This window comes from Martes martes (genome assembly GCF_963455335.1).
Source record: "Martes martes genome assembly, chromosome: 5".
NCBI lineage: Eukaryota > Metazoa > Chordata > Mammalia > Carnivora > Mustelidae > Martes > Martes martes.
Window position 1 is genome coordinate 133,142,078 of NC_137892.1, and position 17,113 is coordinate 133,159,190.

General features: G+C 38.8%; 1 protein-coding gene across 3 annotated transcripts in view; it reads left to right on the forward strand.

Annotated features, from left to right (window-relative positions):
• OXCT1 (3-oxoacid CoA-transferase 1) overlaps positions 1 to 17,113 on the forward strand; it is a gene marked incomplete at its 3' end in the record, with an annotated part of 125,471 nt that overhangs the window by 27,581 nt on the left and 80,777 nt on the right. For all 3 annotated transcript variants that reach the window (XM_080803960.1, XM_080803959.1, XM_080803961.1), the window contains exon 7: positions 727 to 787. In XM_080803960.1, the coding sequence (XP_080660086.1) occupies positions 727 to 787 (61 nt within the window). The remainder of the gene's footprint in view (positions 1 to 726; positions 788 to 17,113) is intronic.

A 17,113-nucleotide genomic window follows, 5' to 3' on the forward strand; every position in this document is an offset into this window, starting at 1 on the left:
GAGATATAATTCATTTCCCTGTATCAAATAAGCATTTTTTAAATCAACTTACACTCTCAGAAACAAAAAAAAACACTAAAATTTTTATGGATGGCAGTGAGTGATGCATTAATTTAAAAACTTGAGTGCAAAATCATCAGCAAAATTGGCACTTTCTGGAAATTTTTACACCTCAGGGTCTAGTGTGGGTGTTGTACTTCAAAAAATTTCATTAGAATTTGGTCCCCCGGAATGATCTTTGTAGATGACTCACACATTACCAATGAATGTTTCATTTTATTTCAGCAATAGGTTTCTCTTTAATAGATATAATTACTATACCTTCCCTCCTATAAAGCACTGGGTACTTTTTTAATATTTAACAAGAGCAGGTTTGGTGAAATATATAACTGTAGAAACAAAGCGGGATCCCAGTTAAAAGATTTAGACAAATTAGTTTTAAATAGAGTAGCTTTATTAATATCTGTTTTATCTTTCTGTATGTAATCTATATGTTGAACATGAAAAATAGTCCCTCTTTCCTTCAACTCCATAGAAACTGTGATTGAATGAAGTGGCCATTGCTTTTATTTATAAAATTATTTTAACACTTATGGAAAATATGAAACATTCTTTTAAAAGTTCCATAGATTTTTAGTTTATAGAAATTCTTTTAATCTATAAAGCTGAGAGAAACTCTTCTTATTTTTGGTCTTCTTTTCCCACTTTCCCCGACTCCTAATATAGGAAAAGTGCAAGAAATTTCAATTTGCCAATGTGCAAAGCTGCAGAGACCACAGTGGTAGAGGTAAGAGATTATTTCTGCTTTCCAGAGGTTGCTTTTTAAGCTTGCTGTTATGTTAGTTCAGAAAATGTGTAACAGTTCATTTGTCCTCTGGAGGGCAAACAATGACCGCTTTTAAATTTTGGATATCTAAGGATTCTATTTAAATATGTATTAGTTGAGGGACACCTGGGTGACTCAATCGGTTAAGTATCTGCTTTCAGCTCAAGTCATGATCCCAGGGTCATGGATCAATCCCACATCAGGCTCCCTGCTCAGTGGGGAACCTGCTTCTCCTCCTACCCTGCTGCTCACTCTCTCTCTGTCTCTCTGGTAAATAAGTAAATAAAATCTTAAAGAAATATATGTGATAATTGAAATTTTACTGTAACATTGGCTTTCTGGTTGGGTAGGGCCTCTTGGAATGCTCTCTTTGGGATCAAGCCATGAGACTGGTTAGCTTATAACAGTCCTTTGGTATTTGAATAAAATAGGACTCCTTAGGTAAAATTATAAGATGAATTTTTATATACAGAATCCCAGAAAACTAGTTGAATCGTATCATTATCTTATTGTGTTTGATACTATGAATTCTTTAAGGAAGAAGGAGTGTAATACAAGTAATTGCTTTGATATGGTTCTGTTTGGAGCATTTGAATTAAGAAACTAACTGGCTCTTCTTTGGACATCTCATGGTGTGGGAGAAACTTCACTAATTCTAGAGCCTTTCTAGGGTTAAAGCTCTGGGACAAAAATAGGTGGCTTGCCACCCAAACGTGCCATTTTTTTTATATGTATTTGAACCTGAAAGGAGACTTCAAAATGATTCTTAACTTGAGGCTTTGAGAACCACCCTGGAACCAAATTTTCATGAAAGTTTGAGATAGCTTGTCTTTGGGAGAGCTTTATAGGAACCTGTTATGGGATCTGGAAATGAGAATATATGTTTGAGGTTTTTCTCATGATGGTAGTGTTGTATGTGGCATCTTTGACTCCTTGCATACTTTTTGGCCAAGGGGGTATCTCATAGGGGCAGCATAGTGGTATTTTTGAATAATCAAATGTTAGAATTCTGTTCCTCTCTTGAAAAGTGAAGTATGTTATTTTTAAAGTTCTGGAGGATGTGGTACTTCCAACCCAGGCATGGTGGTTTCTTTTGAAATGACTTTAGTGTATTTTCTGCATTCAAAATGGACAATGTGGTTTATTCTCACTGTGTAATTTATTTTTTTTAAATTTATTAAATCATCTTAATGACCTGTCCACGGCACATATACACACTATCACGGAAAAAAAAGCCTATAACCTAGCTTAAAATAATTGGTAGTTTAATCCTGTTGATTTTATGTGCTTCTGTAACACTTCCTGGAACTAATATTCCTTCTCTGAATACCAAGGGCATTATGCATCGTCCTGGCTGAAGTTCTTTTTTTCTTCTTCTTTTATAATCTGGTTCTTTTCAGCCAATCTTATTTCTTCTAAGAACAGAAAATGACCCTCTAGTGTCTGAGAATCACTGTAGATAACTAGAAAAGGGAGGAGTTGTTTTTCGTTTTGTTTTGTTCTTTTTTTTGTTTTTATTTTTGTTTTTGTTTTGCATAAGGGATAGGGAGGTCAGTTCCCTTAACTGAGCCTGTAAATATGGTAAAGGCTAGCCCCCTCCTTCTCTGAGAACAGACATCTCTATCTGTCGCTGTACCCTTTCCTGCTAAATGCAGACTCACTGTGGGATCCTTTTCAATACAGTGTTTCCGTTAGCTACTCCCAACTGACTATACCTGCAATGTCCAGCATGGTGACCACTAGCACATGTGACGTTTAAAATTTAAATAAATTAAAATTAAGATAAAATTCATTTTCTCTTCAGTAGCTGCATAGGGCTAGTGACTACTGTCAACGATAGTGTCAACACATAGAACATTATCACTGAAAATTTGATTGGGCAGAGCTTAGTTTTGATGATCAAGATGAAATCTAATTTGTCATTCTATCTTTGGAATCTAAGCAAAACAACTTTTAGGTAATGGATTATCATAAACTCCATGGTAGAAGAGGTCCATATGCTCTTAACTTGAGTTATAAAAACTGTGTTCTCAAAAAAGGAAAATCATTTAGAATTGGGGATGGGAGTATTTTCTGATATGACGAGTCCATTTTGACTGTGACTTTTGTATTATTCTGAGTCTGGTGAGTACTCTGGACCTCCAGCTCCTCCTCTTTGCTGTGTTCTGTGCACTGAGTTACCTGCATGGACCTCCTGGATTCTCTAATTCTCTTCTGTTCTGTCCTGCTTTGTTTGATGCTGATCCTAGTGGGATGGATGATTGTGAGCTGGTTTCTGCAGGTGGTATCAAACAGGAATCTTCAGAGATCATCAGTTACCCACATTTTTTCCTGCCTTCTAGTTATTAACAATAATAATAGCTACTGTTAATCAAGTATTTATTATGTATTAGACACTGCTGTATTCTTTATGTACATTATTATTGTTGTAATCCTCATAATAATCTTATAAGGTAGGAACCACTATTATCCTTATTTTACAGAAAGGAAATTTAAAGTACAGAGAGGGTTAAATATGTGACCTGATGTCACACAGTTAACACAGCTAGGTAGACCCAGAATTACAGAGAGATTGATTCCAGGTATCTGCTCTTTTCCATTATTTTATGAAATACTCTCAAATTATCATAAATGGATGATTTTTCAAACTTTTTGAAAGATACTGAATCTCTGGAAGTCATCCATTTCAATGATAACTATTAGAATCAAGCAGGGAGCTCTTTGGCTAATTTATTCCTCTCTCCTATTCTTCCTTGCCAGTCATCCTGATCACGGTCTTTTTCTCCTCCACGACTATGTACCTTGGAGCTGGCTTTGAGAAAAGCTCGTCCTGGGATCAGTAGCTCTCTGGGTCCATTCAGTCTTCACCTCGGTTCATTCTATCTTGTAGCCTCTTTGAACCTTCCAGCTCTCTACAAATTTCCCATAAATATGGTGAATGTTCTGGTATTTTCAGACAGTCAAAAAATATTTTTGAGAACTCTCAGCTCATCTCCTTTCTCTTCTCGAAGAGGAACTAGAGGACTTTTCTGAAGCAGAGCCTGCATTCCAGCCTGTCTTCCGAAGATCTGGGCTGCTCTGTGGTACAGCGTCTTGGCAGCCTTTTGCCCCGTTTATGTCCTGTGATTTGATTTTTAAGGAGGGTAGAACTATAAATATCTATAATATTAATGATGGTTCCCTTAGGCATCCCAAAATTGTTTTTGGCCTTAGAAGCAGAGTGACAAAGGAACATACAATCACCTCTTGCTTTTTTTTCTTTCTTGCATAGTTTCTTCTCTAATTAATTTACAGTTAGTGTTTTCTGTCAAGAAGTAAACCAGGATGTTTATATTTTGAATTAAAGGGAGTATCCAGTTTGCTCTCAATATGTTATTTCCAGTTTCTCTAAGAGAGGAATATTCCTCCTTTCCAGAACACTTTTCCCTTTCAGATGTGTTCTCCATAAGCTTTCCAGTTGTATAAAGCTAATGAGGTGACTGAGTGTGTCTGTTTTCCCCTTTAATAAAATCGATAGGAAAATTGCATTCATGTTTCTTAAAACCTGCAGCCGCTTGTGTGCTTCACCTCAAAGTTGTGATCTGGTGAATGCCCGTTGTACCCCCCGCCCTGCCTGCCATCACCCCCTTAAGGAACTGGGTGGCTACTGGAAAAACAATACAAGTGGGCACACATGTTGGCACACATGCCAGAAAGATGTTTCTCTTTTTGGCCCAGACAGTGATATTTTTGGACCTCCGTCTCTTTGAGTGGGTGCAGTCGTCTTCCCTGATAAACTTCACAAGTTTAAGTGCAAAACCAGCCAGGGAATGATTCTTGGCATTTCATTCTGTGTGTATAATGGGAAGTGAGGACTGTCCTGTCTTCCTTAGGGAACTCATTTGGGTTTTGGAGGGGTCTTCTTATCCCTCAATTCCCCATGAGCCCCTCTGCCAGTCTCCTGGGTGCCTATCCCACCAATTTGGATTTTCCTTGGAAGTGACCTGTTTCTGCATTTTTAAAAAACCACCTTATAATAGAAAACCCAGGGGGAGGGGTTGGAGTGCTTCAGTCAGGAGACTGTTGAGCTTTTGTCTCCTGCAAGCAGCCTGGCATGCCTGCTCTGTCAGAAAAGGTCGTCTGACTCAGCCACGGAAGGCTCTCGAGGCTGCCTGAGACGGAAACAACCCCGCTGGTTTCATCAGGGTTGTGCCGTGGCTGGTGTTAGAGGGCAGCACGGTTTACACAGAGCCTCTTCTCTTTTAGCTGATTTCAGCTTTTAGTTAAAACAGTGTATTTATGATCACAACTTGAATAGAATTATTTTTATGATATTGACATTATGGTATATTTGCATATTTGCATATGAAAGACTTGCTTCATGCAACTATTGCGTGGGTATAGCCCATGTGGGTTAAGAAGCATAATAACACATTGAACACCTGTGAACCCACCTCAGGTGAGAATTAGAAGATTGCTCATATTCCTTCTCATCTGCCTGGGTCTCCTGCAGCCATCACCATTATCAGGAATGTGGTGTTTTATCAGTCCCTTTAAAAAAAATGTACTAAGTCGTAAGGTACGGACATATTGAAATTACTTCCCAGAGTGCTCTCCTAAGACTTGTGTGAGAAGAGGCAAGCTTTGGGGACTGTGACTTCTGTGTTCTGTGCTAATGCCTGGCACATGCCATCTCTCCTTAGGAGATTAACTGGAGGAAAAAATGGCATGTGTGCCCATCTGTCGAGCAGACGTGTGTCGTTTCTGATTGGTGGGTGAGGAAGGGCGAAGATTAATTGCAGTATAAATGGTATTAAAAATTTTTGTTTTTGATGTTTATTATGAAGAATGATGAACCTGTGCAATGGTAAACAGAAGAGGATAGTGAAGCCCCAGGAGCTCATCCCTCAGCGGCAATGACTGTCAACCCATGGTCACGCCCGCCTCATCTACATCCCCGTGTCCCTGTTTCTCCTCCTTTATTATCTGTAAAGAAACACCAGATATTATATCTCAACCACATTTTAAGGAGAGGCACTTTTCTAGCTTCTGGAAGTCCAGCAGTGACCAAACAGAGACACACCCCGCTCTCACAGAACTTACGGTGCTGCTCAAGATAGACATGAGATACGTAAGGGAAGTATGTAGTATGCTGTATGTTGATATGTGTGAAGGAAAAAAAACAAAATGCATGAAAAGTGACATGAAATGTCAGGGGAAAAAACTGAAGTTTCAGATAAGGCAGTCAGTAAAAGGTCTTCTGAGTAGAGACCCGTAGGAAGTCAGGACACCAGCTCTGCATCTCCCAGAGTGGGAGCAGTGTAGGTGGCAGGAGTAGCAGGTGGAAAGGCATGTGGCGAGAGTATTCCTGGTGGGTTTGAGGACGAGGGATGACCTACTTTCCCTTGTTCGTTGCAGGGTGGTAGGCTGAGGAGCCTCCCATTAAGGTGGCTTTCTTGTGGGGGAATAGCAATGTCTCCTTCTGAGGCTACGGGAAATAGGATTTGTATTTTTAGTTCACTTTATAATAATGTCCAAGAGATGATTAGGCCTAAGTCTGGCTTTAGAACTCTGAGATGAATGGAGAGTGGTTCTAAGATTGGCGCCTCCTGGCTCTTGTGACTCTCTGGCCTTGTTTGGAGAACTTTGCATTGATAACTCCTCGTGAATTATCTTAGCAGAAGTGATCAAACTGGTTGTTATTTCACTCTACAATTAGAAGGTTGGAACACAGTGGATTTTAGTGACATGACTTAATCACTTCAGTGGATTCTGTGAACATTTAATCTCCACCAAGCAGACCAATTAATGTATCCATGTTTGTAGAGACTTTGGTTATCCTCCTTCCTGCTTTAGAGAACACAAAAAGCCTGAGGGATAAACATAATTCCTTTCCTCGTAAGTGTCTTTTATTCTTAATCTTGACATTGCTAATGCCTTTTGATATTACGGCTTTTAAAGCAGTGAAACTCATAATTTTTGCAAGAGACTGTAAAAAAAAAACATAGGTATAAACAGAAAAAAATTAAAGCTTCTCTCACATAAGACAAGCACTTCTAACCAGTTAAGAGACCTCATTAGACAGATTCAGTTTGGAGCACACGTATCTTTAGGCAGGCTACTAGTGGTCACCCCTGTGTGGAATTCATTCACACACACAAATCTCTGATTGACTTGTGGAAACACGATATTTATGAGAAACTGAGTAGACTGTCAAGTTGGACATTGACAGTGTGAGACATAATATGCTAAATATCTCCTACTGCCCTTAAGTATGTACCTGGTAAAACTCTACTTCAGTTAGTTAATTAGAATGAGGACAGCAAGAAACTATTACTTTATCCACCTGGGCCAGTTGAGTTGAACACTTGACACAAATTCTTTTTTAAAAAGGGCAGGGAGGGGCGCTTGGGTGGCTCAGTGGGTTAAAGCCTCTGCCTTCGGCTCAGATCATGGTCCCAGGGTCCTGGGATTGAGCCCCACATCAGGCTCTCTGCTCAGCAGGGAGCCTGCCCCCCACCACCCGCCTGCCTCTCTGCCTACTTGTGATCTCTGTCTGCCAAATAAATAAATAAAATCTTAAAAAAAAACAAAAGGGAAGGGAGAGGTAAGAGAGCTATTTGATGCAATATAGAAAGAACGAATTACCTTCTTTCCTCCAACCCCCATGAACCCTGGCAGAATGCAGTGGCTTGCCCAGGTGTTAACTTTGGGGATAGTTGTGGTGAGCAGTGGGTATCATTTACATTGATTTTTGTTTTTAGACCTGTTAAATTACGTAATATCTTTTTTTTTTTTTTTAGATTTTATTTATTTATTTGACAGACAGAGATCACAAGTAGGCAGAGAGGCAGGAAGAGAGAGAGGGGAAGCAGGCTCCCTGCCGAGCAGAGAGCCCGATGTGGGGCTCGATCCCAGGACCCTGGGATCATGACTGGAGCTGAAGGCAGAGGCTTTAACCCACTGAGCCACCCAGGTGCCCCTATGTAATATCTTTTAATTTACATTTCTTTCTCTCATAGTTTTTTAGTTGTAAGATTTTATTCATGCTTTGCATTTCAGTTTATAATTATTTCTGAACTACTCTGAGAGAGATATCTGTAAGTTTCTTATGCTACAAATTTAGCCAGGTATACAGTCTTTTGACAAATAAGATAATAATTTCCTTACACAGCTGAACTGACTGAACTGATCAACTCTACTTACTTCAAAGTAACAAAGTATTTAAAGATCATTTATAATCATTAAAGACCATTGAATTTTCATGAAATGCTACATTGGTTTGAAAATATATGAATGCTAATGAAGATGTATTTAATGAAGACAAATTGTAGTTGAGTGTTTTGGCAAAAAATAACCTCAGTAGTAGAATTACTATTATGTTAACTCTGCTGTGTCCACCAAAGAAGCAGTAAATATTTAAAAAGAATGGGCTTGGTGATTGCCTGGTGATAACTTTACTGCTTTCTTTCTTTCTTTCTTTCTTTCTTTTTTTTTTTTTTGCATACTCTTATAGATTACTAAATATAATTCTTAGACTAATGACCATTTACTTCCAGAAGAATAGCAGAATAGAAACATGGTTTATTGATGATAAAAATATATTAAATCAAGTGCTAATCCTGACATTTTATTTCTTGTTGCTTGGTAACAATGCAGCAGCTATGTGAGAGAGTTCCATTATCTCAGGTACAATGGACTTCATTGCATTGTGGGGTAGAAATACCAATTACAGCAAGTCATTTGTATGCCATTATCCTTACAAAATTTTGGTGCTATTTTTTATTGTTAGTGCAGAGATCCTGAAAGTCATTTAATAACACATGGATGGATGTGTTATTTTGATGGATTGGTGAATTTTATTCTATTTTTGGCTTTTTGATTTTCTGTCTATTTATAATTTTTGAGAGTTCACAAATTTGCATTTTACCAACTTGCATTGTATAAACTTAGGCTTTTACATTTTACTATAAGTACGTACATTCTAAAGGATGATTCATTAACTCTAAGTGAACATTTTTTATCCATGACCACCTAGGGAGGGGAAAAAATATCTGGGCAAAGTTTTTTGCCTCATGAGAAATAATCAGGGTATATTCCTCATCCTTCTATAATACAAAACATTCCTAGTTTAGTACCTGCTTCAGGAAAAAAAAAAAAAACCCGTGGAACCAGTACAATTCATGTTAAATGAAAGACTGATTTATATTGTATGTAACTGTGTATGTTCTTATACTTTTAGCTCACAGTTATTATTTAAAAGGGTTGCAGAACTTTAGCCCATGGCCTCTTTTTATACCACACAGAGTTGAGAATGTTTTTATATTGTCAAAGGGTTATTAAAAAAAGAAGATTATGTGGCGGAGTCCACAAAGCCTGATGTATTAACTGGACTTCACAGAACAAGTTTACAGACTCTTAATGTGTAGTATGATTTCCATTTCTGTAGTCTAAATATCTTAAATATCACTATTATTTCTTTTTTTTTTTTAAAGATTTTATTTATTTATTTGACAGAGAGAGAGATCACAAGTAGGCAGAGAGGCAGGCAGAGAGAGAGAGGAGGAAGCAGGCTCCCTGCTGAGCAGAGAGCCTGATGCGGGGCTCGATCCCAGGACCCCGAGATCATGACCTGAGCCGAAGGCAGAGGCATTAACCCACTGAGCCACCCAGGCGCCCCATCAGTATTATTTCTTAAAAGACCCAACAGGTTTGGGGCACCTAAGTGGCTCAGTGGGTTGGGCCACTGCCTTCAGCACGGGTCGTGATCCCAGGGTTCTGGGATCGGGCCCCGCATTGTGCTCTCTGCTTGGTAGGGAGCCTGTTCCCTCCTCTCTCTGCCTGCCTCTCTGCCTACTTGTGATCTCTGTCTGTCAAATGAATAAATAAAATCTTTAAAAAAAAAAAAAAAGACCCAACAGGTTCAAGTAGAACTGAAATAGACTAATAACTGCAAAAAAAAAAAATCAATGGAAAATTAAATTGAATAATAAGAATTTGTGTGGGGGCACCTGGGTGGCTCAGTGGATTAAAGTCTCTGCCTTCGGCTCAGGTCACGATCTCAGGGTCCTGGGATCGAGCCCCGCATCAGGCTCTCTGCTCCGCAGGGAGCCTGCTTCCTCCTCTCTCTCTGCCTGTCTCTTTGCCTAGTTGTGATTTCTCTCTGTCAAATAAATAAAATATAAAAAAAAAAAAAAAAAAAGAATTTGTGTGGTAGTGAAATGAATGTGCAATTTGGCAGGTCTTTCTTGGGGGCAACCATAATGAAAGGAATATCAGATACAGCAACTTGTGTATCTGTCCACAGTTGTTACAATTTCTTTGAAATCTCAGTGCCTTTGTCCATAAATCTGACTTTCATATTATCATGAATCAACGGACTGATTCTATTAGAAGCATCTTGCCTTTTCCTGCCTATTTGACTTGTCTTATTCCTGGGGGCTAGTTTCTTGTGTCTGTAGTGCACAGCCAGGTGAATGTCGGTACCTCAGGACTTCTCCAGCCGGAGCCATGCAGCTGCAGCTCCCACTGTCTGGCTGGAGTTGGAGTCATCCTGGGTTCCTGGCATTGGGGGGGACCCTACAGCCGTGGGCTTTCATCTTCTCTGGAGCTGTACCCTCTGCTTCCCGGAGAGAGGGACGAAGAGAAGTAGAGAGACTTTGGGCATGGTGAGGCCTATTTTCTCAGCCTTTCGAACTATGGCTTTTAGCTTTCTGTTTTCTTTTTAGTCAGAAACACACTTAGGATTTGTCTGGTTATTTCTTACTTGTTGGTAAGGTAAGTTGGGAAATTAGGGACTAAACCAGGGCAGCCCTGTGCTTTCTTGTACAGCACTGGTCCTCGGAAGTGATAGAGAAGGCTGGAACCAGCCTACATGTATTCTGGTGACAAGAGGCAAAAGTCAGTTATGTTAGATGGATTTACTTAACTCCTCTTTCCTGTAAACAGAACCTCAGAAAACTCCAGACCTAGGCGGCATTTCTGCAAGAGCATATCTTTTATATCACTTACTGTTTGTGTCATGCTGTATGTTTTTCAAAGCATTTTCACATATATTCACTCATTTGATCCTCTTATCACCAGATGACATAGGAGGAGAGGCGGTTTTGTTACAACATTACAAATGAGAAAACTGAGATGTGGGTAGGTTCCTAGGACTAGATCACTAGGAAGTTGAATGGTCTAAAGAAAAAGACTCTTGGAAGACTTGGTTGAAGTCTTGACTTTCCAAGCTCCATCTGCCATTGGCAGGCTATGACGACTACCAAGGCTTTATTTTTGAGATGCTTATCAATAAGAATTGTAAAATTAAAAATGTAGGTAGGTAGGTATGTGGGATTTTACAAGAGGTGGGACTTCACAAATGACAGGGTCATAGTTGTGGCGTGGGTCCTGTGTGTGGAATGGGTTTTATGATGGCACGAAGGGAGGCAGGGTGACTGGTGAGGAGATGACTGCACTGTCCAGGCAAGAGGTGATGGTGGAGTATAGGTGAGAAAGGGAGACGGAATCGAGGTAGACATTGTTATGGGAGAGCAATCCATCAGGCTTGCTGACTCACTGGATATGGGGTGCTGGGTAGAGGAAAGGCAGAGATTAAAATAATTTCGACCTGACTTGAGCAATGGTGTGCCACTTCCTGAGATAGGAAACCTGGCAAAAGGGGAAACAAGGGTTCTGCTAGGGGTGAGTTGGCTTTTTTAGGCATTCAGGTGGTAATTTTACAGGTGTCCCTGGACACATATGTACAGTGCTCAGTGAAGAGGTCTGGAAGGGGTTATGCTATTGGGAATGATCTACATGTATTTGATAATTAGTCGTGGAATGGGAAAGACCACTTAGGGAAAGAAGTCCTGGGACTAAGCCCTTAGGAATCTCAGTCTCAGAGTCTCAGGGTCTCTTTGTTTTTGTTTTTTCTTTTTATGAACAGAATCTGAGATTCAGAATTGTATCTTTTTCACTAGCATTGTGACTTGGGATAGATTACTTTAGAATTTGAGCTTCTTTATAGTGTTTCCTATCTGCCCATTTCATGGGGAACAGTAGGAAAGGGCATTTGAATATATTTTCTAAACCTCTCAAGTGCTGTGTGCTCACCTTGATCCCTCCTGCTGCTTTAGTCAGTAAGCCTCGGATGACTGCCAGTGTTCTCATTGACCCAGTGAGGATGACTTTGGAACTCTGTGCAGTGGGTGGCAGCTGGCAAGGCTCACCCTCCTTATCCTTGCCATGTCTTCCAAATTTCTTGAGATCAAGGGAATGAAAATTCCGTAGATCCCCAATTTCTAAAATCTTAACCTGGTTATCAAAAAACTAACCTAGATTGTGCTTCAAATATATTGTTAACTTTAATTGTCATTAAATTACCTATTATTTAAGGCTCATTAAAATCAACCTGAATAGGTTGATCTTTTCATTCAAAAACTGTGATGACTTTTAAGGGGAACATCATGGACACCTTGAAGAAAGGAAGGTTCTTATAAATCTGTCAATAGCATAAGTTGCATATGCTCAAAAATTGATGACCTGTCTTAGCTGTCAGGTTTTAAATGAAGCATTAGTTAATGACCTACTTATCTCTTTTTGTACTTTAGTCTGTAGATTTCAAATATTTTGGTTTGGGTTGAAAACTAAAGTTTGTTCCCTGAGCAAATTGGCTTGTGCTGACTATCCAGCTTGATTTCTTTTGAATGAAAGTAACATTTATTATTCTTTTGGAAGCAGGAGAAACAAAATGAATAAGGAGGGACTCAGATATTCATGGATGATTTATGTTCAACCATGGGCACACCACTGCCTGCAAACACCAGAGGGACTAGGTGTTCAAAAATAGATATTTCCCATATTCCTTAGGATGGAGCACACGGTTACGTAGAAATAAGTAAGACTGCAGGTGTGTTTTCACTGCTTCCTTACGAAAGCTTTGCCTTATTGAATTTTTACAAACTCATGAGAAAAAACTATGTCTTATTTTGTTTGTTTTTAGGGGGAAAGGTTTGAAACAGTTGCTTAATTTGGGAAAAATAATGAAAGATTAGAAAACAAGTTATTAGAATAACTTAACTGCTAGAAAGTAATGGTTTTCTACTCTGTGGTTCATTCCATGACAAAACCAAGACCACTCAGGTCCAAGAATGTAGGTCAATTCTTCCATTCAGTTTCTGAAGTTTAACATTAGGACATAGTTTCTGTCACTAAATAACTAAGTCTGCATTTAATTGCTTTGAAGAGAATTTTAAATCCAAATCCTATGGGAAGGAATTTAAACAGGAATATGAAGAACTCTGGTGTCTTTTTCATGCTTTCTGTGAAAAGGAGCTGGGTTATTCATTTAAAGAAGCTATTTTAGTTTCCTTAATAATTGGGGGGAAAGGATACAGGTTTTGCCTTGTATTGTGAAAAAGTTCTTTTCAGTTTCAAATTTCATTTTAAATTTTGGAAAAGCTTTGCTGGCATAGACAAAACTCGGGGAAGAGAAATTCATTGTTACCAAACTCAGAAAAATACAGGTTGACTATTAAAAGCTACGGGATTAAGGCTATTGAATTTGAAAGTTTTGGTATAATTTAAATTTCTCTCAGTTTGAGGAATTTACTCCTCATTCATTTTGAGAATTGGCATCTCAGAAGTGGAATTAGACCTTTAGAAATAAAGGAAGCATTAAATAGAATTTTAAAAGCAGTTCTATAAATCCATTCCTGCTACAAAAAGTTTTTTAGCCACTGAGTTATTATTAACTTTCCCCCCAGTACTTTTGGCATTATGTTTGAATCCAAGAAGTTTTTGTTTATTTTTCTTCTTTGTTGGTTCATATTTTTTAAAATACAAAGTAGCATTTTATATGCAGATTGATGAGAACTAGGTTTTATAAAAATGTAGGAAAATAATAGAATGGAAAACTTTTCTTCATGAAATTCATTCCTAGGAAGTAGAAGGGGCCATAGAATGGTCTAAGTAGAATGAATACAGCTAAGGTATGCCCTACACAGAGTGCAGTAGACTCTGTCCCTGAAATATTTCCAGCACTGACAATAGCAGGTGAAGGAGTTACAGACTTGTAATAATAAAAATAACAACAGAGGCAACAAGTACTCTATATGCCATGCCCTTAAGTGCAGAGCACTTTACGTCATCCGTTATAATTATTCATTGAGTTAAGTTTTATTATCCTTACTTTACAGAGGAGAGAAATGAGGATAGGGAAAAATTTTATCCAAACACATTTCTTTCTGCCTCCAAAGCTTATATGCTTAAGCAAAACTAAAGGGTACAAGATGTATTTTAAGGTGCATTTTGTTTTATACTTTGCAGTGTTAACATTTTACTTTAATTTACTACCTCCTTACTGGCAAGATCATAGATCTTTAGTGAATTGAATTTTTTAGTCAACTAAGTATAGCTGCAGGACAAAGTGAATGCTTCCATAAACACAAAATTAGAAATCATTCAGTATATTAACCTCTTAAAACTTTTAAAATAAGATGGTCCCCTAATAGCTATAAAATGAGAGCCTTCACATTTGGGGAGCTAGAATGGTTTTCCTCCAATAAAAATGAGATGGATTAGTGTTATGCTGTGGTCCGATTCTAAGAAATTTTAGGATTCTATATAATAACTACTGGCAGTGATTATTTACTTAAAAACTGCACAGTCCCCCTCCCCATCCATAGCTTCACTTTGCACAGTTTCGGTTAGCTGCGGTTCGTTGCCATCCAGAAGCAGATGACCCACCTTCTGACGGTCAGTAGTAGCCTAGTGCTACATCAGAATGCCTACATCATTCACCTCACTTCATGTTATCATGCAGGCATTTTATTGTCTCATATCTTCAAAAGAAGAAGGGTGACTATAGTACAATATTTTGAGAGAGAGAGACCACATTCACGTAACATTTATTACAGCATAGTATTATAGTTCTATTTGATTATTAGTTGTTACTAATCTCCTACTATGCCTAATTTATAAATTAAACTTTATCATGGTAAGCATTTATAGAAAAAAATATATATAGGGTTTGGTATTGTCTTTAGTTCATGCATCCACTGGGGTTTTAAAACACATCCCTCATGGATAAGGGGGCACTACTGTAGCACTTCCGGTTTCTGGGCCGGCATCTGAGGAGCCTGGAAGTCACCAAGCCTGTCATCACAATAAGAAAAAAACTGAACAAACTGAAAATCAACAGTGTTTCTTATAGATTCATCAGGGAATTGAGGTTGCAAGGAAAACCATTGCCTCCAAAATGGGGACAAACAGGCCGATACAGAGAATCATAGCATACTGGAGGAGAAACCCAGGAGCAGAAATCTCTGTGGGAACCAACACTCGGGTGGGAAACCCTAAACCAACTGACGAATTGCTGGAGGCTCAGTGTGGACAAGCTTGAGAGTTAAAAACTTTGAGGTGGCCGCATCTTGGGTGGGGCAGGGGCATACTTGCCTGGGTTTTACCTCCAGGATCCCTAGCAGATTCTCGAAATAAACATTGGAGAAAAATCTTATGCTTCTGGCAGGAGGAGGGGGAAGTAGCCATTTTGAAATAGACCTAGAGTATTCTCATTATCTTCTTCTTGACAAGGCCTGCCTTCAAGAGGAGCATTTTCACCAGAGTGTAACTGACCTGGGGAAAAGGAAATACCCAACTCCAGTTCTCTCTAGCCTTCCAGGTATGGGAAGGGGAATGACCAACCCTGCTCCCCTTTCATCTTCCTGTCTCTCTTAAGGAGAGAGGAACCACAAAACTGAGAGGCACTGGTGAAGGTCACACTAGTGGGGGGCAAAGTCTCACTAGAAGACACACCTGGTCACAAAACTATGGATGCTTCCCTGGTTTCCCCACCTTCACAGTAGCCACCACACAGTAGAGTTCCTATATCATGATAGGGAAAAACAATGGAAAGATCTTCCTACCTTGGACCTTATTTAAGAAGCAGTCTCTAGGGAAATCCAAAGACAACAGAGGACACAAAAAAACAAGGACATCACAGAAAAATTTAGCCTCTCACACCTACAGCAACAGCAAACAGTAAGTACAACTGAACGCTGGCTCACCGTAAGGGCCTGTTTACCTCAGGTTCCTTTACCCAGTACATCGTGTCTGGCTTTCAACAAAAATTTTAAAGCATACTAAAGGCAAACAACACTGTTTGAAGAGGAAAACTCACTTTTAATATAAAGACAGATAGATTAAAATTAAAGGGGTAGAGAAAGAAATTCCATGCTAACACTAATCAGTCATAATAACCGTGGAGTAGCTGTATTCCCCTTGGACAAGCAGACTTCAGAGCTAGGGAGATTATCAGGAATAGAGAGACATTCCATGATGACAAAGGGACCAATTCTTTATGAAGACATAACAATCCTCAGTGAGTGTGCAGTGGCAGTTGGTTTTTGTTCCTGTTATTTCCCCCCATATTCCCAGTACTCACCTCGTCTTGACTTCTAGAGATACCAGCACTAGCTGCTCATGCCATCTTTTAGCTCTTCGGACCCCGGCTCTGTGAAGCCCCTTTCCCAAGCACCAGTTCTAGTCACTGCTTTTGTTCCCTCTTGGACTTATTAAATTGGTGTCACCTCCGTGCTTTTTTGCCTTTTTGCCTCCATTTTCTTATTTAAATTCTCTTTATTAAAATAACTGACAAAAATTAACTCAAAGTGGAGCACAGGCCTAAATATAAAATGCAAAATTATAAAACTCCTTGAATATAACTAAGAGAATACCTAGGTGACCTTGGGTTTGGCAGTGTCTTTTTAGATACAACATCGAAAACAATCCATGGCCAAAGATCTATATAAACACCTCACCAAAGACAGTATACATATGACAAATAAGCAACATCATATGTCTTTAGAGAATTTCAAATTCAAACAATGAGATAGAATTAGAGTGGCTAAAATCCAAAACACTGACAACACCAAATTCTAGAGAAAATGGAAATATGAGAATGTTCCTTCATTGCTGGTAAGAGTGCAAAATGTAAAACTGCTTTCAAAGACAATTTGGCATTTTCTAGCAAAACTAAACATGCTCTTAACGTATAATTCAGCAACTGCACTGCTTGGTACTAACCCACTCTGCTGCTTGTAACCCTTCCTGAAAGATTAATAAATTCCTTGTTTTTTTTGTTTGTTTCCCTATAGATTGTATTGTGGGTTTGTTTCATGCTCTTAATCTGAGCCATAGTCGAATTTGGTATTTGGTTTCTTTTATTTTTTCCCCCAATATCCAAGTACCACTTTCCAGGTATTGTGTGCAGACTTTTACAAGGAAATAAAAGTTTTATTCTTTGAAGAGGTTACTGCACATGTG